Source organism: Toxoplasma gondii, chromosome VIIb (genome assembly GCF_000006565.2).
Source record: "Toxoplasma gondii ME49 chromosome VIIb, whole genome shotgun sequence".
NCBI classification, from domain to species: domain Eukaryota; phylum Apicomplexa; class Conoidasida; order Eucoccidiorida; family Sarcocystidae; genus Toxoplasma; species Toxoplasma gondii.
Window position 1 is genome coordinate 1,658,636 of NC_031475.1, and position 24,759 is coordinate 1,683,394.

Here is a 24,759-nt window from a genome sequence, read left to right on the forward strand (position 1 = left end):
GTTTTATATAAATCGAGGAGAACTGATGTATCCAGCTCGTCTTCTGTGAGAGAACATCGTTTTATATAAATCGAGGAGCACTGATGTATCCAGCTCGTCTTCTGTGAGAGAACACCGTTTTATATAAATCGAGGAGCACTGATGTATCCAGCTCGTCTTCTGTGAGAGAACATCGTTTTATATAAATCGAGGAGCACTGATGTATCCAGATCGTCTTCTGTGAGAGAACATCGTTTTATATAAATCGAGGAGAACTGATGTATCCAGCTCGTCTTTTGTGAGAGAACATCGTTTTATATAAATCGAGGAGCACTGATGTATCCAGCTCGTCTTCTGTGAGAGAACATCGTTTTATATAAATCGAGGAGCACTGATGTATCCAGCTCGTCTTCTGTGAGAGAACATCGTTTTATATAAATCGAGGAGAACTGATGTATCCAGCTCGTCTTTTGTGAGAGAACATCGTTTTATATAAATCGAGGAGCACTGATGTATCCAGCTCGTCTTCTGTGAGAGAACATCGTTTTATATAAATCGAGGAGCACTGATGTATCCAGCTCGTCTTCTGTGAGAGAACATCGTTTTATATAAATCGAGGAGCACTGATGTATCCAGCTCGTCTTCTGTGAGAGAACATCGTTTTATATAAATCGATGATGTGCCAAGCAGTGCCGGTCGAATTCGAGGGAGGACGTGGTAGCAGCACGCATTCATGAGTAGGACGTATATGCGTCATCGGGAATGTAATCTTCATCTATCTCCACACCTAACCGCTGCACAAGTTCTTCCACACTCTGGCCCGTAGCCTCAGATATCTGACCCAATATATCCATGCAGATCTTCTTTCGGCGTGCCCATTCTGCGTGCAGCATGCGGTGTGACACCTTCGTTTTATTCATGTCATCGGCTGTCAGCGCAGGTGCGCTCAGGTTCCCTGTGGCCTTACACAGGACGACCTTCACTGTGGCAACATGTATAGCACAAGCACATGCGTTCGGCTGCAGGTAAACTTACAATCGTTTATTTCTTTTTGAATGGAATCACTCTGTTCTACTGCCGCAGTGTCAGCTTCACGCTTGCTTAAAGATGCCTTCTGTACTCTTAACTCAACTGCACATATCGGAGCGGAGTTAGTAGAACAGACCATTAGTGCGTTCGGTATTCACCTTCGATTTGTTGAATCTCTTCTGTGAGCGCTGCAAAGAAGCCTTAGCACTTGCTTACAGCTGAAGCATCTACACTTCTGTTACCGCTTATTTGCCTGTCGGCAGCACTCATCTCCTCGGGTGTCATCTTGTGTCCAAACTGGGACTGTTCGTACATATAAACCTTCATTATGCTGTATGATTGTGCTGTTGTTTTTGAGACCAGGTGCCCTTAGCTTACTTTCATTTTCCCGATGTCTTTGACGATCAGCGAGCCTTGCGCCACCAGGTCCTCGAGAATTCTTTCGACATCCGGTTTTTTTATTGATTTTTTTAGGTTATCAAAAACCTGTTAAACGGTCTGACATCTCTTCAGACACAGGCATTGTCACACGTCTTACGATCTGGGCGTTGTATGGACGATTTTGTTCTTTCATGTAGCAAAGGATGCGTTCAGACGGTGGGAATGAGTTATTCACGTTATCGTTCTTGTCGGTCTTCTGACACTTAACGCCAGCTCGACTACCTTTGTGCGTCTTTTTTGCAGCGATTGTGCTAATTATATCCCCCCCTCCGTTCTTCTCCAACTCAGGGGGACGCTTGATCGACAGTTGTTCTTGTGTAGGAGTGTCTATTTCAGAAACGGTATCGTTTCCTGTTCCACGGCTTTCGTCTGAAGACGTTCTCGTCAAGCCAATTGAAGTCTCTTCATTGGAAGGGTCATATACATCTGAATGTAGACGATGACTGTCAACTCCTGACACGGTTGGAAGAGATTCCACACAAAATTGTATTCCTGCCTTTGAAGACGATTCGTTCTGTGATGGTAATGTGCAAATGAAGGGAACTTTTTGATTCAGCAGGTTCTCCTTTTCATGGTGAGTATCTGTTGTTGCATAATCTTCACCATGGAGTGGTCCATGAGTGTTAGTGCTTGCCGATGCGGACCCAGTAAAGCAGTTTTGTTTCTCAGCACGAGCACCAGATATCTCATTTGGCAATCCTTGCTTCTTTGTTGACCCCTTGGTCCTGCCTCTTGGTTTCGCTGGTTTATGGGGCTTATCAGCCACCATTTCAGTAAGGTCTTTCCGGATGTCTGCTGTGGGCTTCCCCATAGATGAACAACCGTTGCCGGTCGTAGAGGCAGAATTTTTGTGTTCGACTTCAGCGCTTTGGGGATTGGCTGAGGACAGTGGCAACTCGAGTATGTGGTCGGATGCGGCTTCAAGCGTCACGTGATCGGCGTCGGCTTTGTCCGTCGGGCTGTTTTTCTTCGAACCCCTTACAACATGTTGATTCACCTCGTCGCCATCAGGATCAGTACTTTTTCTTATGTCTTTGCTTGCCCCACCTTTCTCCTCGGCCACAACTGGATTATTTCCTTTAACGGGTTGATTTGCTGTTTGCTTCCCTGAAATCATTTGCTCTGGCTCCAATGGCGCCACGGTGTTCCGTTGGCGTGGACTTGTATCCTTCCTGCTGTAACTGCTCGTGCCGCCAGTACTACAATCCACGCCTTTTTTCTTGGACTTCTTAACTTTGTCTTGTTTGTCTCCGCTCTTGGTGTAGGTCCTTTTCCTGCCGTTGCTGTTGAACTCCCTGCCACCGGGAATGGTGCTGTTCTGGGGCGGAGCTCCAGTGGTCTTCTGTGTTCCCATTTTCGTCGTTAAAGAAGAAATGTAGAGGAGGCGTCGTGAAGTTCACTGCAGGGGACGGTGTTCTGGATCACAGAATGTCGCAGGTACGAATGTGTAAGTGAAGCCGATGTCATGAGTTCGTAAAAATATGACAGAGAACTCACCAACAATACCCGGAAGAGTAGCCGCTGGTCTGGAGATGAGACTACAAAACTAAGAGAAGCTGTGCTTCCAATAATCACCGTGATACGCGTCTGCTTGTACAGCCGAAACCTCGATGTCCACTGATGCAAGGGATGCCAATGCTTCTGGAGTTCTGCTTGTCGGAGTGTACGTACTGCAAGATTCGGAGGGAAGGCAACCTGACGCCACAGGTACTGACATACTAATATCGGTGCTGCCCCCTTTACCGCATGGTGAGGAAATACATATGTATCAGCGCATTACAAAGGTAACGTCCTCATCCGGGCTTCTTCCTCGCCACGATGTAGTCGGGATTGCCGGCATGCAGCTGCTGACCGTACGACGTAATCAAGCGAACAAAAGACAGTGGTTTACTGCTGGTCCGCAAACACAACCACTCATAAAACATTAAATATATAGCCACAAACATTTATGCTAGCACTACATGCCAAACAAAAAGGCTATTATTATGGGGTATTGCGCTGACAGTTGGTTCTCGAACAAAGCTGATTTTCGAGCCTCTCTTCCATTCGAACAAACGGAAGAATGGCTGGCGATTCTTTAATATGGTGCACGTAGCGACTTCATCGCACCGAGTGTGTAGTGAGCTTCATGGCAGTAATTGATAAAGGCAATAGAGTAACTTCGAAAGATATCCATTAAGGGGAGGGCGAAAAGCGGCTACTAGCTAGATCATTCTGTTTATAGTCGTGTTCTATTTATGGCGGACGCGAGGTGATTCAGGAGCAGCCAGTGAATTAATGCTGTCCAGCTCGTATCCCAACATTTAATTTGAGTCTTTAAGGTGGTACAGTTGGTTGACATAATATCTAGATGTAGCCGCATTACGCAAAAAGTAGAAACTTCTTTTTAGAAGGGGAAGAGTATAAAAGGTTTCCGCCGCCGGGACTTGAACCCGGGTCGCGCGGGTGAGAGCCGCGTATCCTAACCACCTAGACTACAGCGGATGCAAGGTCCCAATCTGTGGGACGTATGAAGAAGTGAAACGTGAACAAAGCGCCGCGGTATGCAAATTTTTTTTCTTTGCGTATGTCCACACCAGTGTAGCCTGCTGGTTTTCTACACCGTCCGGTTGCGTTTCTGTGTTCTTTTATGCTAAGGTGTCGTGACATGTCGATCCGCCCCAAGTCGATTTGCCCCAAGTGCTCTGCATGCGCATGCGAAGCTCGGTAACAAAGCCCGTCGGATACTGCGGCACCGTTCATATTGGAAGTACTCTCCGTACTCTCGCCTCTGCCCATTATTTTGTTAAGTAGAAGTGGGACCTTTGTTGCTTCCCGGTGTTATGACTGACGCGGTGAGAGAGAGGAGTGGGAGAAGCTCCAGCAAGATACGTGTGGCAGCAGCAGACTCTGCGACACAGCAACAACAGTCGACGGCAGGAAAATTTGGTAAAGCGAGTGCTTTCTGCTGCTTTACTCCAGTCGGATCGTAGACTCGGTGACGGCCAGCGACACGTGAAACGTTGTCGCGTGAAAGCTTGAGGAAAACTGAGGCAACGCTATCATGGCGGATGACGGTGCGGGAGGAAGCTCTTGCGGAGCTTCCTCCAGTCCGTCTGGAAAAGCGTGGACAGCGGGTGTCCACGAGCAGGAGGCTTGCAAGGCCTCCCAGTTGACCTTTACCCTTACTGGCGAAGACCATACGTTGGGTAACACCATCAGATCTATCCTTGTTCGAAAACCCGGAGTGGAGTTCGCAGGCTATTCCGTTCCCCATCCAACACAACCGGAGATGAATATCCGCCTCCAGACAACAGGTATGTTGATAGCTGTGCTAGTGCCACCGACACGAAAACATGAATTGTTTTTCGCCAATACCACTGGAAGGATAGCGACGAAAACTGTAGTTACGTATGAGGCAGCTGCGCGGTTGCACCGGCTCTTCAACGCTGAAAATACTGCGCAGAAATGTATTGTTATTTCCGGTACATGCAGGCGAATCAGCAATGCAGCTGTTGCGAGAGAGCTTTGACGACCTGGCGAGCATATGCGATCATCTGGATACGCTCTACGATGAAGCTCTCGAGGACTTCATGAAGAAGCAGGGAGAGTCGTCGGAGATGACCTCTTGACTTTCTTTCTGAATCTAAGTCAAACCCAAAAGTGACCCCTCATTAACAAGTTCGACGTGGTCTATTCGTCTGAGTTTTGGAATGCTTCCAAGACTTTGCGAAGTGTCAGAGTGCTCCTACGATCGAGGAGTAGTGCACTCGGTTATACTGCGAGAGAGTTTGCTGCTAATACTCGCCAGGTTGTGCTCGGCAGACGTAATGCGGACACTGTTTCCTGAGACAATGCAGGTTTATCTTCATTTCCTCGTGCATAATCGGCAAGACGTTCGGTGGATTCTTTCAACTATGTAGGGCGTGAGCACTAGCCAGCATTGTCGCTTCACATTTCATCTGTCCGTGTGGTGGTGTGAGCCCGGGAAACTGATGAAATAATCGTGACACGATGACCCATTGGAGCTGGTCTTTTGCTTAATGTATGTGCGTCGATATGCGTGTTTGAGCTTGCTGTTGTTATGTTTTATCAGTTTCTCTATGATACTCAAGTAGATGTTTCAGAGGAGCTGTGTACGTTACTGGTAAGCGGTACTAATTTGCCAGCTGGCTAATACAGAAACATGAAAGTGAATTAATCGCGATATCTATCGCGATCGTTGTTTCTTGCTATTCTGACAATCGAACCATGGTGACCGTTGTAGACGCGACGCTTTTACCACACCTATACGAACCTTTTGTGTGACAAGTATCACACAGGATCTGACCAATTTTTCAACTGCTTCCATCACCACCCTGCGATTGGAAATCAACTGGAAACTGCAGGCCATGAAAAGCAACGGCAGTTCTTTACTGCATCTGATTTTTGGGGATTTTTTTAAGAGGGTCGCCACTGGTTGAGCGACCCTTGTTTCGCTGCGAGCCTGATAAATGCGCACCCTGATGATGTATCAGCAAGTGAAAATACACTGAAAGTGGTTAGTAGAGAAAACAGAAGTTTCGCCCTCTGAAGATAAGCATCTTTTCTCTGCGTTCGTATTTCTGTTTGGGACGAGAAGATGATCCTCTTGGCACAGCCGTTAACTGACTTACATGGGCAGGTCCTTGGGCCGATCTTTAAGTTTGATCCCTGGACAACTTGCCTCGGCGATACCAATCATTTCATGTCGAACATCGAAGATGAGATCATGACCGATGAAAAAGCTGCTGCCCAAGACGCCGGAACTGTCGGCTCTAGGATCGTCACTCATCGCCACGCATCGATAATGCTCGTTTCCTTTCGTGTACAAGTAGCTTGCGGGTTGCCAGCGCACCCACCCCGAACCTGCTTTCTTATTTACGCTGACTTCGTTATCTCGGGCATCTTGCACTGTTGTGTCATCCCTTCGGAGAGGACTTGCCGCCCCACCATTCTGATGGGGTGGAACAAAGTGCAGCCAGATATCTGGGAAGTAGGACAGGTCGGCCCGACCCTTGGGCAGATAGAAACAAAGTTCACCAGCTGTGCTTTCCACCTTGACCGCCTGACTCTGTCTCGGTGAAGCTGAGGGCGGCAACAGCTCATACGCGACTTCGTCGTCTACGCTTAGTGTGGTGATAATGTCGCCAATCGCTTCAGCTTCGCTGTCTCTCACCTCCTCTCCCAGCTCCACGCGCCTCGCCTGACGACGCTGCTGTCTCCGATCGCGACCAGGAGCGAGATGCTTGTTGTGGCGCGGTGTCTTCGAGTCTTGTCCCCCTGCTGCAGATGCTGACGTTGAGTTGTCAATATGCTGCGTAGCTTCGCTTGTTGCTGGGATCTTTGCTAAACTGGGAGTGGGGCGCTCCTGACGTCGGCGCTGCGGGTTAGAAATGCTGATTTCACCTGGGGCGGCTCGCCTGATACCTTCTGCATTTATCGTGCCACTAGTTTCGACATTACTCTTATCAGTAGTTAACCTGTCCACGAAGTTTATGATAAGCTCGTCGTCTTGCTCAGCACTCCAAGCCGAAGCAATCTCGGAAAAGTCTTCCGTACCAGTTGAAAGTGTTTCTTGTTCAACGCCCAACGGTGTTGTGGCCGCTAGGTTTCGCGCCGTGGCTCGTTGCTGTGCCGTCACTATGGAGTTCGGAGCAAATTCAGAACCTGAATCGTGTTCTTCCCGGCCAAGTAGTCTGATAAGTTTTCCTCTGGTAGGGCTGTTATTTCCACGAGCCTCCTTGATCGCTGCTGTTAGTTTCTCCCCGGCACCTGCTAGTCGTCTTCGATCATTCCCAGTTCGACGGCCACCCTTTAGTTCTGCGAACTCTTCGATAGCGCTTACTATTTCGTCATAAATTCTTGTGGGGAAATAGCTCATCGTGGTACCCGAGTCAAGCAGCACCTCAAATTTAGTCGACGGATGCGGCGTGTGATGTGGAGGATTAGGCCGCTCATTTCGGGCTGGACTGCTACTCTGAAGAGCGCTCCCTCGCAGAGTCTGAGGCACATTGCTTGGATCGGTTCTCTCATCACTACTGTTGCCGAGAGATATAATCTTATCACCAACGCTGATACCGGAGAGGTATGCTGAATAGGACTCTTGATGTGGAATAAAGTTCGTCGTTACTGTATCTGAAGTGTGCAGCTCTCCATTAGCGTCTCCTATGGAAAAAGCGCCGCCATGCTCCGCAAGACAGAGGGCAAAGGAGGTCGCTCCGTCTGGGAGGGATGCGGGGGTAACAGCCCTACTCCCTTTAGTTGAACTCAACAAAGTACGCGTCATGTACGTTTCCGGGCCGAATTGACTCCATATTTCTAGCCCCCAAATTCCGCTTGCCTTCTGGTCGACAAACAGTTCTGTTTCCTGTACGTGACAACCAAAATTTGTTCTGACGGGCTGGGTTAGGAGTGATGAAGGTCCAGAGTCGTCTGAAGAATGCACCTTTCGTTGAGCCTGAAGAAGTTGACTCTTGATATCATAAAACGACTGATTATTTCTTGTCACTGTCCGAGGTGGGGCCAGAAGCCGGAACTGGTCTTCATGCCAAAAGCCTTGCAGACTGCTGCCTTCCATGTACGACACACGGTATGCACACCTGCGTGATAGAAAAGAACAGTGGGGAAAAGGGTGCTCTGGATACAAACGTTTTCCTCGCAAAACTCGGCGTGCGTTCGACCAGGAAGCTGTTTCCACTCAACTGTCCTAGTAGTAAACACCGCAGGGAGAACTACTAAAGATACCCAGTTACAAGGCCCTCCGTTGCTTTGCCCCTTTGCGCTGACCTAACTTGGCGATGCCTTCGCATTTTTTGATGTAGTTACAATGGAATCATAATCTTTGCGAACCGATTGTTCCCTACGCCTGTTTGCTTTATCGACTAGAACATCTACGATCGCTTTGTATTCCGTAGCTGCGAGCCCAGCAAATCTGTCTGACTGAAGGCCAGCAAAGGTGATCCGGTTAAATCAGGAACATGTACTTTTTTGACGCATCCAGGTGCTAGGTCTGCCAACGCGAATGCGTTACCATGACGGATGTTAACTCGATGCATAGCCTTCATTTTAATTAGCCTCCTGGTCTCTCTAATGCAGGAATAACCGTAATTCCCAGGTGACGTCAGCCTGGTTCCCGGATGTGTAGTTTCCTAACATAAGTCCCACAGTAATCCACTCTGAGTGACGGAACTGGACGAGAAACAGGGGAGGGCTGTTCAATTGGAGGCTGATCAAGGAACGGTTGTTGTAAGCAGGAGCTGACGTCAACCGTCAGTCGGAGGCGCGCTTTTTTAGCGTGGTCCGATGTAGATTTGGCCTCTATCACTGTTTCAATGGTTGTAGTTCCCTCTAATTGAGTTTTCGTATGGCCGTCACTCTAGAGCTTCCTTGTGGGCAACCCAACTTCGTCTGTCAAACTCGAAGGTGATGCTCCGATATTTTGAATACAAGGGCAATAAAGGACTGCAAAGGACAACACGAAGTATGACCAGCAGTTGTGTTTATAAGGTACCCCTCTCAAATGCTTCGGATTCTGGGAGGAAACACGTACCTTTTCTGTTTCGCATCACAGTGAGTGCAGGTCGAACTGCACGGGACACTCTTGCATGTGGAGCTTGAAGAGCAGTCGAATGGAGGGTCCATATGTCTACCGCACGACCTGCCAACAATTTTGTCCATAAGAGAGCTCGGTAATATAGGAATTTCGAAATTGTTTTATATGCTGGGACCCCTTGTTTCACAGGTTAAAAACTGTTTGTCAATTTTTTTCTGTCCGGTGTTAAGGCGTAGCTGGGTACCAAAGCGTCCTATTGGACATGCCTAGCGCAGACGGGGACTTGGTGAGTTTTTTGATAGCCACTCAACAACATGACCTGCTCAGAAGCTTGTAAAGTGATGTAAGGATATCAGTTGACTTGGGGAATTCTACTGGATCCAATGTGGCTTGTTAAATTAGACATACAGTATGCCCGTTAAAGCTATTGCTGAGGGACCCAGTGCCACAATACTTCCGAGAATATATAAAGCGTAAACTGGCAGAAGGTTCTCATCGAAAAGATGTCTTAAGGCTCCGCGATCATATATTTTACAAACAGACAAGGCACTGATGACACCAGCCTCTGATCTGAAGGTGCCTTCGCTGCATGCGGTACGCGGATGTGACGGACTTCAAGAAGCATCCTGTCGCCCCCACTTCTCCACTCCACCGGCACTGGGTTGTTGACCACCTTCTCCCTCTTTTTCATGACACGCATTACGCGTGCAACGTTTCAACCGTGCCGCAAAATCTAGCACACAACTTCTAAAGTAATGCATCTCTACCGGTCAAACCTGTACTCGTAACGCCGATGAACGAAGACAGGTCACTCATTGAAAGATTGATACGCGGTGTACCTTCTCCGCGGTTGCAGACTGTCAGCGACAGCATTGTGGTCGGATTTTCTTACTTGCATGACGTGCAAGGGAACGCTAGCACAGAAGATCCAGTGTCGAGGATGAGACTTTGGCGCTGCACCGCCGGAGTACCAACTACTACGTCTGCGAATACCAGCACACAGCCGACATACAAAGAAACGCATATATGTATGTCTGTACACCAGCATGAACATGTGTTCAGCCGAGGTGGAACCACCGACGAACACGTACATGAATAGATTTTGCGAAAGCCAACCGTGGAGTCAATAAGGCACCTGTTTACATATATAAATATATATTTATGTATACATCTGTGTATAACGCATAGTTGTTCACGTACTCGAATTGCGGGGGCATATCCCTATATACGTAGGATGCATGAAACCGCGTAAAATTTCAGGGCATCATGCAACGAGAAGAACGATTCTTCGGCGAAATCTGGCGTTACGATTTGCCTGTCGCTCCTACAGTCATTCACGTGGTCACACGGTCTCCTGGAGGAGCGTACTAAGTCAGAAAAATTCCTAAAGTACGTTTACTTGTTGGGCTCGGTATCCGACGCACACGGTGATGAAAAGGGGCAGTGTTCCATGTATACGAAACATTCAGCCAGTGAGGATGCGTTGTATTACTGATACATGATTTATCGTAGAACGTGTGTTGCAGTGGACTGTCCTCAGGTGGAATTCCTCTTCATTTTTGACAGTTTTTAATGAGATAGAAGCACAACACGCACCATGTTACCTTGCTGCCACTAGTTCAAATTTGGGATAGTCGATGAGGGAGTGTCACTAAAAACTGACTGGGTTATTGACATCGTTCACGCCGGGTGTCATAGACACGAAACGAAGTCAAGAGTTCGTAGCAAGTCACTAGCAGAGTAGTTTGTCCAGCCACTTGTGCCAGACTTACTTCTCGAACTACAGTGATAAGGGTTGCACGGCAGTTGGGCCAACGTTGTGAGCTATCAGACATCTGCGTCGAGTTCACTTCCTCTGTTTTCACAGTAAATCTGTGGAAAAACTGCCTGAAGGAATGCGGGTCTTACAACTTAGCGAACGACTCATACCTGCAAAGTAGTACGCTGTTTGATGGATGTTCCCATACGCATAACTCCGGAGTGGTAGAGCCGCCTTCTCTTCTTGCATACTTCTTTTCTGATAACTTGAGAGGTTTTTTGAAGATGTCTGTTGGTGTTTATTTTGTTTCGACCTCGCTTGACGAGAACCTAAGCTCATCAGCGTAGACTTCGCCGTCGATATGGTTTGTTGAGGGCTGTCACCTGCTGCTTGCGAGCCGTTAGACTCCAGCGGGTCCATTTGGGTTCGGTCGTTGTGGTGCCGCGCGTCTCCTAAAGTACCTGTTGTCTGGTCTACAGCGTTTACAGCTGGCAACTCTGAACCTAGAACCAGAGTGGTCACTACACCAGTTCTGTCAGGGTGCCAGGTGCAGCCCGCGCTCGCGAACAACGCAGCGGCCAGGTACGGTAGTAATTTACTCCATCTCCAACTATTCGGACGACCGGGAACAAAACGGGTTCGAGCGGCTTTCTGTAACGTCTCCATGGTGTCCGAGCGAAGTAAAACGGGCTTAATCGGTCGTTGCTTTCCGTGACTCTCAGCGGTCCAACCCTCTCTGAGGGGCACAGAGCACCACTGTGGTGCCATTCCGAACAGGAACCAGAATTTTTATATGGCTGTGTACATGCAACCTTCCGACGATAATGTTGATGAGAGTTCACTCCGTCCGAATGACGCAAATGGGTCCTCGGGTCAAACAAAGGTACACGAGTATGGTGTCTCTGCAGATACGAACGCTCTCGTCTCGCCCGGTTACCTTTCTCTTAATCCCTCCCCGCGGGGTTTGACAATACACCACGCCTCACCAATACCTCCCTCGAAATGGTAGAATAAGACAGCATGTGCCTGCATGTATTTACATATATGTGCACTCACGTCACGACTATTCCCTGTGTATGTGGATCAGCAGCCGCCGGGCAGCGCCGGAGAATAACAGTGGATAAGCGTACAAGCATATGTGCATTTATACATATCAAACACATAGGTGAACTTTGGCTTTCTTGTGCAGGAATGACTCAGAATCCAACAACCGTCCTTTTCCGACACTGCTGAGCGACCTGTGACAAGTCATTCAGCACTGATCCGAGTGATCGAGAGGTTTACAATCATGAGAGGTGAGGCAAGACGCGTGGAGGAAGGCGCGGGAGTAATCCATAACAAGAAGCTCCGGTGCTCCTTTACGCACCTTAATAGGTGGCGAAAAAAGTCAGAAGACAGTCTTCGTTCAGCCATTCAAGAGGAAAGGCTAATCCCAAACCAAGAGAGACGACACACGTCATCAGACCTGTGCTGAAACACGAGACATTTCCCTCCGCTTCCTGCATGTTCTAATCACCCAGTCGGCTTGCGAGGCAACAAAACACGCTGACCAGTTGTTTTTGCGTGGAGATATCCACCTGATATAGGAAAAATAACCACTTTCTGCGAATCACGCGAGTTAATTATAGACAAGAAACGAACACGGGAAGAGCTTTAACGCAAAATTTGAGCCGGGAACGAAATCCGTGATCTAGAGCCGACAGACGCCCTCCACTGACACTTGGCTCTTTTCATGAGTTTCGTCCCCAATCTTAGAAGAATATAACAACAGGGAAAGAAAACCTGCCCAAAGATGAGTTTCAAAAGAGCGGGATGAAACACAAGCACCCTCACTTGCGCCATACACGAGGTGCGATATTTCCGAACGCATTTCAAATATCCGCCACATCATTAGTCTTCGAGCTCACAGACTACTCGAAGAAAGAGAAACACTTACAGGGGTGCGGCTGCGCTCAAAAAACCCATTACAGTACAAAAAAGACAGCGGCTTACAGAGCGCGAATTCACCCACCGCTACGCCCCCGGGCACAGATTCTTTTCCTACGTAAATGGACACCCGAGGCGCTCCCTCCCATCTTGAGCTATCTCCATCCCCAAACAAGCTCTTTTTGGGAGCTTTCAAGTCCAATTTTCAATTTATATACATTAGAAGGTGTTGTAACCAATTAGGCCAAATAAGTGGCGAACCGCCTGTAAACGCATGGACAACGACATTCAGCTGGAGTTTTGGGAGCCTGAAGAATCTGAAACCTGAGAATCTGTTTCTTTGTAGTGAGGGGTCAAGAGCGAGGAATATTGCTATCATGACCGCTGAACCACATCGATGACTCCAGGTGGGTCACTCGTAAGGGGCTTGAATGAAGCCGGAGAGGCTCAGTTTGATCCGTGCACTGGCCGCGGCATTAAAGATGATCACTAAATAATCAAAGCTGCTTCGCAGTGATCAATCATCAGTGATCAGTTCAGGAATGGAACTGCCAGAAGCCTTAGTTCACAACCACCATTCGACTGCGTCAACTTCTTCGCTGAAGCAGAAACCATCGCTGTGCGTAGCCGAAGCTGACGGCCAAACTTGATTCGATCGACTGAAGCGCATAAATAAAGCTGCGGAAGACTGTTTTTTGACCAGTTAAACAGTTGCTGCGTGTGCTTGGAGTAATGCCTGTGGATTCCTACCGCAGTGTAGACCTCCTCGACAGCCCAACCGCATGAACTCGTGTTCAAGTACACGTGTGCGTCATACATCGTAGTGTGTTTCCTCCTATTGGGGGGAATCGTGAAGGCCCCTCCAAAAGCCGTCACTACTCTCTGGCGAGGAGAAAAGCGCTAACGCGCCGAAAAAATATAATTGAATCACAACATACGTATTCTGCCCAGGTAACTTTAACAGGCGTGATCAGAATAAAGTATTTTAACTTGTGAACCATTGCTTTCGCGTGCTGAGAGAGAGCGCCGGAGTTCCTTGGACGGATGACACTTCAAAAATAAGGGTAAATCGAAATCCTTGTCAATTTTGGGATCATCGGGTTCTTTGCATTACACATTTACACTTCTGGAGAGGCGGTACTGTGCCACATTGTCTAATATCTTATAGTGACAAGTTTTCGGTATCACTGTGTTTTTTTCCCGAATGCTGACCACGTGCATACGATAATTTGACACTGTGTAAATGAGGACGCGAATTTACATGAACTAAACAGCTAAGCTTGTAGAACTTGCTTGAGAAGACACCAAATTGGGTGCGTCGCCGCTTCTACGGTATACTCAGACTGGATATGGTTACACTCCTCTTCTGCGTATGTGAATGAACCCACTTTTAGTTTTTTTGTGGCCTCTGGTGAACATGTAACATCCACTTCGCCGCTGGGAGGTGCGCACTGTAAAAGATGCATTTCCCAGTCTTCCCTGCAACTCTGGACTGGGTTTGCTTGAAAAAACTCTGAGTAGTACCGACGGCAAATATCGGCCTGTACGACTAAAGCGCAGCCTTTCGCACACATGTGCAGTGTGGCGCCGATTCGGGTCTTCTGTCTAACCCAAGACAAGTTCAATGAGGACTTCGATTAAATCGTCAACTGATGAATCACAAACAGAACATGCCGAATCGTTAGCAGTGTTGATCACGTCCTTTGTCAAATGCTGGCCACTGAGGCAGTTCCGGCATCTGTTACCTCAGCGAAGCAGAGCAATCACATTACGCATGCACGCGAACACAACAGAAGAACATACAGGGGAAAATGTTCCCAGCTAGTAATACGAGTGAGGCGATCCCACAACGCATCTCTACATCCACCTATGGACATGCACGTGGAGATACACAATACCAAGAGACGAGCGCTTATCTGTGGAACAGCCGCTCTTGTATTCCTTCGTTCCCGAGAGTGTTTGTTTTTTCATCGTCTGTCCGTCTTGCCGTTGCTGCGCTTTCCAGAGAAGAGATGCTTGGGCAATTTAACGCTGATGTGGCGGTCGGCCTCTCCTGCGCGGCCGCGAATGGGTCTGTCAGCGGCAATCTTCATTTTCCTTGCCTTTCGTTGCGCCACACCACCAAGTCTTCGAATCTGGCCAAGAGCCGCCGGCCCTTGCTCGCGTTCCTCGTCTCCTTCTTCTCCCTTTCGGCTGGCTGATCGCGCCCGACTCGCTGCCCGCTGACGAGCTGTTGGCTGGACAGAACGAGAACGGCTCATAGCTCGAAGCTTCTTCTTCAGCCGACTGTGGCCATCTGCTTCGTCTCCGTCTGCACTTCCAGCAGATGGGGACCGACCACGACGTGCGCTCCCTGGAATCAACACACACACACACATGCGTTTCGTTTCTAGTCGTCACCACCCGCAAAACCACTAGTCCATTGCTCGTGTGGGTACAGAGAAAAAAAGATACAAATTCGCAACCGAGGCAGTTCTTCCCTTCACTGTACTACCCGAGAGCACCATCCATTCGAAAGATGAAAACGTCCTCCTCTAAATACCATGACCCCTCAACATTTGTGTACATTTGGGTTCCTGGCACGACCGCAGATCCAAGGGGGGGTTGACGCAGTCGTGCTTTGCGTAACTATGCGGACCTTCACAGACTTTTGACATAACTGTGCCTATAGCATTTTTCAAGGTTGCGTCTCCTCTGCTTGTGCGTTCGACAACTCCATTGCCATAACACGACACACACGGTACGTCGCAAACGACTGCCACAGAGAAGACAACTCCACTGACTGTGCGGAGGCTTTTTCTGTTCCATCTGAAAGCGTCTTACTCTCAAGGGCTCTTCCTCGGGTCATAGATCCCGCATCTGTGCCCCGATCCACCGACGCAGCTGTGCTTTGAGCTTCAGACATCGCATCTGTCATATTTGCTTCGCCTCCTGTCTGGCGAGCAGCCTCAAGGCGCCTCTTCTCGCGGATCTCCTGGAGTTTCGTCTTCTGAAAGGGGGGAAAATCACAGGCACAACAAGAGGAGGTGCATTCTAAGAGAAGACCAGGAACTTCTTTGTACAGATCTCTACTGGTGGTTCGGAACTCGTTTCCTAACAACTACCACGACCTATTTCCTAGTACCATCAATTGGTGAACCGTTTTGGTAGGAAAGGGGTGCACTGCCAGAGCAGGCGAATCGGCACCATGCAGCAAATGAAAACACCGGATGAAGCACGCTGACATGGATGACCGGGAAAGTGAGAGAACAAAACGAAGAGCAGACGACACGGCAATACGGCTTTTCGGCGTTTCCGTGTGACCCTTGTTGCCGCTTGACGTGCTCTGCACGGGTGCCATTATATTCCAGAATGAAACCCAAGAAGCAGCTCTTGCTCGCATCAGCATCACTCCGTCTGCGCCAGTTTGAAGAATGAAAAGAGAAATAGCAGCCTACCGGTTTCTTCAGCAGGCGCGGTCCATTGCGCTTCTTCTTCAGGCAATTCATGAGCCGCTGCCGCTTGATTCCCAAGTGAAGTTTGGCCATTTCCATCTTAAGAGACGCCAGATTATCCAGCTGCTCCTGGAGAGAAAACAAGTAAAACAGAGTTGCGCAATTTCAAATCAGCTCATCAATACAGTGCATCATTTATACATAAAATGATCCGACAATCAGATAGGCTGGCACACGCTTACGCACCGACATCCAAGGAACCGAGCGTCGGCATACATGTAGTAGTACCTGCATGCATCCGTTCTTCAGTCTCCCGGTGAAGAACAGAGACGGCGGTGGCTGCACTACTCGCAAAAAAGGGCGTACCTCGAGATCAGGTCTCTGCATTTCTTGCTGCTGCAAAAGAAAAGCTTCTTCCTCTTCTAGGAGTTTGAGCTTCTCCTCGATGTCGACGTCCACGAAATCTCGAACATTCTGGCCATTCAAAAATTCCGGCACCACGTCGTATCTCCACTCTTCCTTGGCCAAAATGTGCGATTCTGCGCGCCGCACAAAATTCACAAAACATGCTTTTCTCGCGAAGCAGCCAAGAGTCTCAAACGTAAATATCCTCTCTGGGTCTCACATAAAACAATTGAAAAAATAAGTAAGAGACAGCGCAGGAGTCACAGGAGTCAAGAATCCACACCCACCTTTCCTCCCTTCCTCGTTTCTCCTTCGCTCCCTCTGCAGCAATCTTACAATTTTCGATTCAAGGAAGGCATGCAAAAAAGCTTCACAGTCTTACTTCGCAGATCGACGCTGTATACTCCGCTGCCACCATGTTCTTCCTCCAAGTCCCTCTCCAGCACGCGAGCGGGTCGCCGGACAGCAATGTCGCCTTCATCTTGCTGAGAAACAGGGGAAAACAGAACAGTCCAGTTTTTGGAGGCCAACGAACAGGAAGTGTATTGAAACCTTCTCAGACGGTACTCTCCCCACTTTCACGGATCTTCGTCTCCACCAGCGATCTCTAGATTCTCATCGGAACAAAAGAGACACCTGCGCCCAACAAATCCAAGCACGCAAGCTGGTGAATTTGACGCGCGTTCGCGCATCTGTAGAGACCCACCTGCAGCGCCTTTCCAAAAGAACTTTCCCCTCGTTCCAACCACCAAACCAAGTGTACCCGAGATCTTTTCGGGTCATTTCTGCCTTTGAAAGTTCTTCTATCCACGAAAACTGCAGCTTTGCGCTACGTGTGTCAGCGTATCTCTGTGTCTGTGTGTGTGTGTGCGGCTCTTGCATCCGAGCCTACCTGTCTGTCTTTCTGTGCATCCAAGACACTTTGAGGTACGAACGGTTGGCGGGGATTGTCAACTTTGGTGACGAAAAGTTTGCCGTCCAGTTGCTGCTGCAGCGACGAAGACGTCGAACTCGTCCCGCCTACAATGAGGCCCGTTGCCAATTGTTTCTGCTCCACGCGTTGCTTCAAGAGAAGTTCGCATGCGCGATTCTTAGCGTCGTCCACTCCCGCGCCTGTGAGCGTCGACGCCTCAACGAACTCCACAGTGCGATCTGAGGGGAGAAGACACGACGGCCCCCAACGAGAGAGAGAAAAAAGCCGCTGCATGCATCGAGAAAAAAGTACGCTTCCCTCGTCTTCATCTAAAGAGATGCAACGGTAACACATGGAACGACGAGACACCGGGAAATTGAACTTTCTTCTCCTCTCTCGCTGCTGTATGCGCATTCGCTCCTGCGTGACAAAGCGAGGAAGAAAACGGCGTCAAGAGGAAACCTTCGCTCTTCAATTTGCCGTACCTTTTCCCATGGTGCGAATGATCTCCTGGTGCTCGGGCGAGAGGTTCGCAAGCCGCACTTTGTCTGTTTTGTTCAACACCACGAGAATAGGCTTGTTCTTGAAGAGAACGAGGAGCGACTGAAAGAGGCTGACTTGGCTCTCGATCGTGTACCCACACTCTTCGCTGATGTCCAACATGAAGACGACGACGCTCTGAGGGAACACCACGCAAGACCCCCAGCGAATCGGAACAGGCGAACCCTCTACGCACAAAAGTTGACATCTCGTCTGCGTTCCCGTGGTGGAGGCACAATCAACGACTCGGGGGACGAGGTTTCGGAACCATCGCGCTAAATGCACTGCGGACGACGGCGTCCGTTCGACTGGGCAACTGTAGAGGCCGCAAAGAGACAAAGAAGCCTAGAAACGCCGAAAGAAAAACAAAGCAAAGAAATTGAAGAAGGGGACACAGACACACGAGCAAACACCAGAACGGAACAGAAGAAGGCGCCTCGAAAGAAGATGGACAGGAATGCGGAAACGCGCAGAACGATGACCGCTCAAGACGAAAACACAGAGACAGAAGCAACACGGTGTGCAGCAGCGGAAAGGAACAAGCGAGCGAAAACCCACTGTTGACAAGAAATCAGGAAATCAACGAGCGAAACCGACTCTCACCTGAATGTGCGTCAACGCTGTGATTGCCAGCATTTCAATCAAGTTTCTCTCATCCAGAGGATGGTCAAGAATTCCGGGAGTGTCGATGATCTAAGAAGGGAACGCAGGGAGCACGGAAAGGAGAATAAACAAAAGCCTCAGACCCTGAAAATCCCGAGGTCCGAAGAACACGAGGAGTTTGTACAAATTCCTCTTCATTTCTGACAGGTTTGAACATATCTTAGGTGATTGTAAAAAGGGTATTACGATAAAAATGTCAACAAGTACTGGAAAACGTTCAGTCTCCCTCGAAACGAAAATGGCTTCGGCCAGTAAAGTACGCCACACATGTCTGTCCCGTCACGGAGGAAACTGCTTAGTTCCACTCGGGGTCTTCGCTCCGAAAAAACCATCCCTTCTTTTCAGTGAAGAAGATGTGCAATCTGCATACGTGAGAGTTCCTCTGCGAGAGACCTACAGTCCCTATACACACACATTTACATTCAGATTCGTCTACAAACACATATACATATAAATATATATATATATGATATATATATATATATATGATATATATATATATATATCTGACGTCGAAAATAGAGGGGGGGCCACAAATCTGGTCACGTATTTTCCACGCGCAGAAATCTGGAAAGAGATGAATGTTCAGGGTTTGGGATTTACACAATGTCCCGGCGTACCCCGTTGAGCGTTTTCGGTGCGGCACTTAGACTTTTTTTCGTTCCGCACATTGTCTTCGAAAAGACTCACCTGCCACCGGTTGTAGAGAAAGTCAAAGTGGCCGACGAAGAGCGACTTGGTCGTGAAGGCGAACGGCTGGACGTCCACATTCGCGTTCGACACGCTATTGATGAAAGAACTTTTCCCGACATTTGGGTAGCCTGTCAAGAGAAGCACACACAAACGGTTAATGGTCTTCGCAGAAAAGAGAAAGAAAGCGGCAGCCTGCAGACAAAGAGGGGTCCGGCAGACTTGCACTCCAGGCAGTTGAGCTCATGCACACGTTCTTCGGAAGCCGAGACACAACCGAACGCCTAAACACAGCACGCGCCTAGATACGCATGCATACATGCATGCCCGGAAAGGCCCTCACACACAAATCCACCAATACCCAAATTATATACATATATATATATATATATAACTATCTCTCTCTCTCTCTCTCTATATATATATATATATCTACCGCTGTTCCTTCATTTGGCTTCGAGCCTTTTGTCTTGAATACATACCAGTGCGCCAATAAATGTAGCTGTTTCTGCTGCTTCTGCCATCGTTGACTGTGTTTACCACGGGGCATTGTAACAGAATCTCAAGTTCTTTGCACCAGCTTTCTACACAGGATATGGTAACTTCTTTGTACCCATCTACTATATTGGCGGTTCGGAAGTCGTTATGGACTTCCAGCTCATTGTCTTTATGCCTTTTGCGTGCAAGCGTTTCTTCTCTTTTTTTCTCCTACATACCTGTGAGAAGAAGCGTTCGCGTTACTGGGTTGATCGAAGGCAGACGCGACATGTGCTGCCGAACTTCTTCCAGGTACTGGAGGGGTTGTGCGAGTTTTTTCACCTACCAAAAAGAAGAGGAAAAAGGAGCAAAGAGGAGAGGAACGGACATAAACAAGACTACGAAAGAGGTTGGCCAAAGTCCCGGGAAAAAGGCGGAATCAAGTGAACACCTGAGAGTCGACGGAGACAGACTTCCTGAAGAAACTGGAAAACCACACTGTTGTCCATCGTCTCCATTCTCCGCTACCCTCTCTTCTCTGTCTCTTCCTCCCTTTGGTTTCTCTTTTCCTTTCCCTTCTCTCTCTTGCTGTCTTCGCTTTTCTTCTCCTCTCTGCCTCAACTCTCCGTTTTTCGCTGCGTTGCTTGCAATAGCGCAGGCACACGCTTCTTCCAGTGTTCGTCTCCCACTGTATTCCGAGATGGATCTTCTTCAGAAAGCAGACAGACTCCACGCGCGCCATGAGGTGGAGTCTGACCCGCTCGTTGCTGTCGTCTGTGTTTTTGTTCGCCCCCCTGAGGCTGCTGTGTCTGTCAGGCGCCGACAAGCGTTTTCCGAGTTAGGACAGAAGTCTCTTCCCCCAGTCGATCCAGTCCATCCCAGTCGCTTTTCCTGAGAAAGGCGAAACTTACAAGAGTGCACATGCGCCCGAGAGCAGCGACCTTCAAGCTCTTGCATTTGTACAGTCCATCCGCGTACTTGGCCAGCGTCACGTACTCCTTCGCAATCTTCTCGATCCGTCGCACCGTCGTCGACAACATACCCAACGCGAGTTTGTAGTGATCCCGATCGTACAAAATGTTCAACAAGTCCGAATAAAACGGATGAATGCTCTGAAACACACAACCGACAGAAACGTCCACATATGCATATCTATACAAATATATAAATACACATATAAATGCATATGCAAATACATATATATATATATATATGAATTTATGCATGTATATTTGGTCATCGACCCTTTTCTTCATCGTGTGATTTTTGAACTGGATGGTTATTCTTGGAATGTTTGTACTTTGCGAGAGCATCCGACGGCGTGTCAGTTTCCTCTCCTCTGTGACTTACATCGAGTTTGGGGAATCCGTCGACGATTTCTTTGAGTTTTTCCACGAAGGTCTGAGATCCGAACTTGATCTTGCGCATGTAGAACTTTTTTATGGCGGCCAACGCGCTCTTTCTGTGTATCTCCGTGGGCGTTTTACGTTGCGTTTTCGACAGACAGACGTCGATCATACTCGCCGCCGTCAAGACGGGAGGAATTTCCTGCGAAACAAGCAGACGAAAAAGATCCGTGAGTCGCGGTGTTGCGAGCGCTTGACCAGGCCGAGGCCACCGAGCACCACAGACGCAGGCAAAAGCAAAGACATTTGAATCTCGGAGATCTACGAGGCATAAGACTTTCGGAAAGAGAAGCGAGCTCAGGTTCCTTGGTCTGTGAAAGGAAACGATCCATCAGGGGGTCTACACTCTCCAGAGGAGGCAGACCGAAATGCCCACTGGGCAAAGTCTCCCCACACAAAGAGAAAAAACAGGGAAGCTCTAAAAACAATATCGAGGAGGGTCGCCGCTTCGCCGCGAGAGGAAAACAGGAAGTCGAGGAAGGAAATCAGGCGAGAAAAAGGAAGGAGAAATCATGAAGCGAGGAGAAAAAAAGAGGCAAGGGAAAAGGACAGGAGGAGAGAGAGCGACTCTCCATTGAACAAGGGTGCAGGAGGCAGAGAGAAGAACAACAGTGTACAAGCTTCAGATGAATAAACTTGCCGCTTTTTTCATAAGAGAACCAAAACCTGGTACGGATAGATGAGGAACAAAGGAGTCGTTTAGCAGCAGACCCGTGAGGCAAACGATTTCCACAGTAGTACACATCCACATGCAGAGTCTGTGGTGCAGCAAAACTGCAGCGTCTCTGTTCGAGTTGAGTTGTGCCAGAGTGATCGAGTTCCGATCGAATACAGCCATCCACACACAGAAGAAGAGAAATTCTTTTGGAAGCAAAGAGATATGAAAATCAATGACAGATAGGAAGGCGAAAGGGAGACAAAAAAGACAGAGCGAAGCACGAAGAGAGGGAGGAAGAGAAAGAGGTAAGGAGAAAAGGGGAGGGAAGGAAAAGTAAAGAGTGAAGGAAGGAAACGAGAGGGAGCACGAGCATACAATCGCCAGGAATAGCTGCGTTGCCCTTGAGAGAGGCCTAGGCAAAAACGCAACAGGAGGAACACAAAGCGACGGAGAAAATGGGGACGAAAAAGAGAATTGGACGGAACTCCGAAAAGAGGAAAGGCGCAACGAAGAGACAAAGGGGGGAGGAGAGAGGACAGCACAGTGAGAGCACGCCTTCGCATCTTTGTACCTTCAGCCGGAAGAAGCTGCCTGCCTCCATTCTGCCTCAGAGCGGGAGGAAGAATCTGGAACGGAAAGAAGAGAACCCAGACGGCCTGCACTCTTTGATCTGCTCCGACGCACAACTCTGATCTTCGTCTCTTCTGCGACCTCGCCTGTTGCGCGTCTGTCTCGACCAGCAGTCAGTATGAAGCAGCGAAGAAGGAGATAGTGAGGGTGGAGAGAGGGAGATCAGGGAGAGACAGGAGAAAGGCAGAGAAGAGAAGACGTAAATCGAGGAAGAGAGGAAGAAAAGCACAGGAGAGAGAGAGGCGGGAGAGAAGGAGAACAAACCCTGGAGACAGCGAAGAAGCGCTATAAAGAAGGCAATGACCTCAAAGCCCAGCGCAACGCATGGAGAGCTGGACTTCTCCAGCGACTGTCCGAGACAAACGCCTGCGCTCACTTTCTTAAGGAGTCCCCGTCTCCCCTATTTGGGGAAAAGGACAAAGGGGGAGAGGCAAGAAAACCAAACTTTTGCCTCTTCCCCCAGACAGAAGGGCAACTCAACAGCGGTCCCCACACAGGCAAGGGGACGCAGACAGTTTCAGAAGTCTAGGTCTCCTTCTTCACTTTCAGCAAGACCGGAGCATCCGAGAAGGCGAGTAGGGAAAAAGAAGACGAATCGTCCTCACTCTTCTTTTTGTGCAAAGGAGAGGAGCTCAAAACGAGAGGACAGAAAAGCCAACGCCGCGCGAAAAGGCCCCGTTTTTCTCACTCAACAACGCTGCATGCGCACGACTCGGCGCAGCTCGACGCGGAGAGAAAAAGACCCGGCAGGAGACGCCCTGGAGTCTCTTGGGAGTCTCCTGGAAGAACGAAGTATCTGTGGTGTTTCGCCGTTCATCCCATCCAGCTTTCGAGGAGAAGAGCGACACAAGCTGGACTGTTCCAACGGTTTGAGAAAACGCGTTTCTCCTCCTTCCGCGGGGAACTCGTGACAGCAACTCCTTCTCCTCTTGCTCGTGTGATCCAAACGCATACCGAGATCGGGAGAAGGGGAGACGCGACGGAGAGAAAAGAGCAGAGACCGGAGCTGTAGGATTCTCCATTTGGCGAGTTGCGGCCTTCTCGCCTGTCGGCAAGTCTCTCCTCAAGGAACACTGACCATGAAAAGCGAATGCGCCTCGATGTGGGCTACACACGCATGTGGATGGTTTCGTGCGAGGCTGTAAGACTTCTTTCCAGAAAAAGACCGAGACGAATTCTTTCTTTCTCGAGGCAGCAAACAAAAAACCTGGCCGCTCCATCAAGCTGCGTCTAGGCTTCGAAATCGCCTGTGAGGTAACTGTGTACTCCAACTCCACTGTCAGGACATCTTGGTGTCGGGCGAAGTTTTTCTTCAGAAAGTCGTGCCACCACAGAACGAAACAAAAGACACAAAATCCACCGACATTTGGAAATCGCTTCCTTCCTTCAATGTCACCGTCTCTCCTACTCACACGCGTCTGTACAGGTCCAGAGGGGTGGTGGTGTATACAGCAGCCGTAAACAACGCCATAGTTGGATCCACATTCAGAATCTACTTTCTCCGCTCTCGAGGGTCGCGCTACTTCATTGTTCCACCTTAAAATCCTCTTCAGAACGCCTTCCTGCTCTCGCAGTTGTGCGGGGAGACCTCCCCTCTTCTGTGTGTGAGAGCGTGTGACCCAGACGCATTCCACCGAAAGTGATGCCACTGTTGCCGTTGGTTTGTTTGGCGACATTCTCGTCGCGAAATCAAGCCTTTCTGCTTCCCTGTTTGCTGTCAACACTTTCCCAAGTATTTCCATTCTAAACGTCGCAGCAGATCGAAGTCCGACACTGTTAGCTGTCTTATGTCGTCCAGTGCTGACTTGCAGCAGCGGAAAGTTCTTCCCCGAACATCCGCTCTCTGCCTCTTACTCGTCTACGAGTCCTTGGGCAGTTCAAGACACGTAGGCGACTTCTTTTCCCGTATGCACTTCCGGTTCGCGTCTGTGAGTACATGGAGCCCTTGAAATTTGGATTTCTTTTCCGTGTACACCTAGCAGGACCTTTAGAAGCCCACCTCTAAAGGAGGGGACATTCAAGGATAGCTCCAGTAAACAAAGACCCTCGAGATCTAAACCAGGAGTCCACCTCGCTGCATGTACTCTTCGGGAAAAGGTTGTTTATACCGACCCAAAAATCCCATTTTATAATGTGTGGAGTTCAGGACTTCTCGGCCACACCTTGAGTGACTGCACCAGCGTGGAATCTACGGAGGGTGACAAGCCTCCAGGAAAAACGAACGAAGTCCCCATTATAAACAGTCCATGAGTGGCGC

General features: G+C 48.9%; 4 protein-coding genes and 1 non-coding gene across 5 annotated transcripts; 1 reads left to right on the forward strand and 4 right to left on the reverse strand.

Annotated features, from left to right (window-relative positions):
- Window positions 1–710: 710 nt before the first annotated feature.
- Window positions 711–3,064, reverse strand: TBPIP (Tat binding protein 1(TBP-1)-interacting protein TBPIP; the record flags this gene model as incomplete). Its single annotated transcript, XM_002365247.2, has 7 exons — window positions 2,947–3,064; window positions 1,547–2,865; window positions 1,387–1,494; window positions 1,251–1,329; window positions 1,167–1,196; window positions 1,015–1,110; window positions 711–961 (listed from the first exon to the last, which is right to left on the reverse strand). The coding sequence occupies exons 2-7, from the start codon at window positions 2,801–2,803 to the stop codon at window positions 711–713; spliced, it is 1,821 nt and encodes a 606-aa protein (XP_002365288.1). The 5' UTR covers window positions 2,804–2,865; window positions 2,947–3,064.
- Window positions 3,065–3,860: 796 nt separating this feature from the next.
- On the reverse strand, window positions 3,861–3,933 carry TGME49_261550. The gene has a single exon. It is a non-coding gene; the product is annotated as a tRNA-Glu (tRNA).
- Window positions 3,934–4,189: 256 nt separating this feature from the next.
- On the forward strand, window positions 4,190–5,157 carry TGME49_261540 (DNA-directed RNA polymerase I RPAC2). Its single transcript, XM_002365246.1, has 2 exons — window positions 4,190–4,745; window positions 4,924–5,157. The coding sequence occupies exons 1-2, from the start codon at window positions 4,493–4,495 to the stop codon at window positions 5,058–5,060; spliced, it is 390 nt and encodes a 129-aa protein (XP_002365287.1). The 5' UTR covers window positions 4,190–4,492; the 3' UTR covers window positions 5,061–5,157.
- Window positions 5,158–5,609: 452 nt separating this feature from the next.
- On the reverse strand, window positions 5,610–11,790 carry TGME49_261530 (eukaryotic aspartyl protease superfamily protein). Its single transcript, XM_018781265.1, has 4 exons — window positions 10,931–11,790; window positions 9,894–9,984; window positions 8,999–9,106; window positions 5,610–8,048 (listed from the first exon to the last, which is right to left on the reverse strand). The coding sequence occupies exons 1-4, from the start codon at window positions 11,526–11,528 to the stop codon at window positions 6,080–6,082; spliced, it is 2,766 nt and encodes a 921-aa protein (XP_018637100.1). The 5' UTR covers window positions 11,529–11,790; the 3' UTR covers window positions 5,610–6,079.
- Window positions 11,791–14,653: 2,863 nt separating this feature from the next.
- TGME49_261520 (nucleolar GTP-binding protein 1, putative) lies at window positions 14,654–22,473 on the reverse strand (the record flags this gene model as incomplete). Its single annotated transcript, XM_018781264.1, has 13 exons — window positions 14,654–15,039; window positions 15,510–15,675; window positions 16,124–16,249; window positions 16,487–16,659; window positions 16,908–17,010; window positions 17,418–17,677; window positions 17,924–18,116; window positions 18,582–18,671; window positions 19,332–19,462; window positions 20,048–20,150; window positions 20,720–20,920; window positions 21,159–21,356; window positions 22,444–22,473. The coding sequence occupies 13 exons, from the start codon at window positions 22,471–22,473 to the stop codon at window positions 14,654–14,656; spliced, it is 2,160 nt and encodes a 719-aa protein (XP_018637099.1).
- Window positions 22,474–24,759: the final 2,286 nt, after the last annotated feature.

Coding starts and splice junctions, on each gene's coding strand:
- TGME49_261530 (XM_018781265.1), bottom strand. CDS start 11,528: ATGGCACCACAGTGGTGCTCTGTGCCCCTCAGAGAGGGTTGGACCGCT. Junction 9,985..10,930: donor AACAGCGTACTACTTTGCAG/GTATGAGTCGTT, acceptor TGGTATTCGCAG/ACGTAGTAGTTGGTACTCCG. Junction 9,107..9,893: donor TTCCCTTGCACGTCATGCAA/GTAAGAAAATCC, acceptor AATTGTTGGCAG/GTCGTGCGGTAGACATATGG.
- TGME49_261540 (XM_002365246.1), top strand. CDS start 4,493: ATGGCGGATGACGGTGCGGGAGGAAGCTCTTGCGGAGCTTCCTCCAGT. Junction 4,746..4,923: donor TATCCGCCTCCAGACAACAG/GTATGTTGATAG, acceptor CGGTACATGCAG/GCGAATCAGCAATGCAGCTG.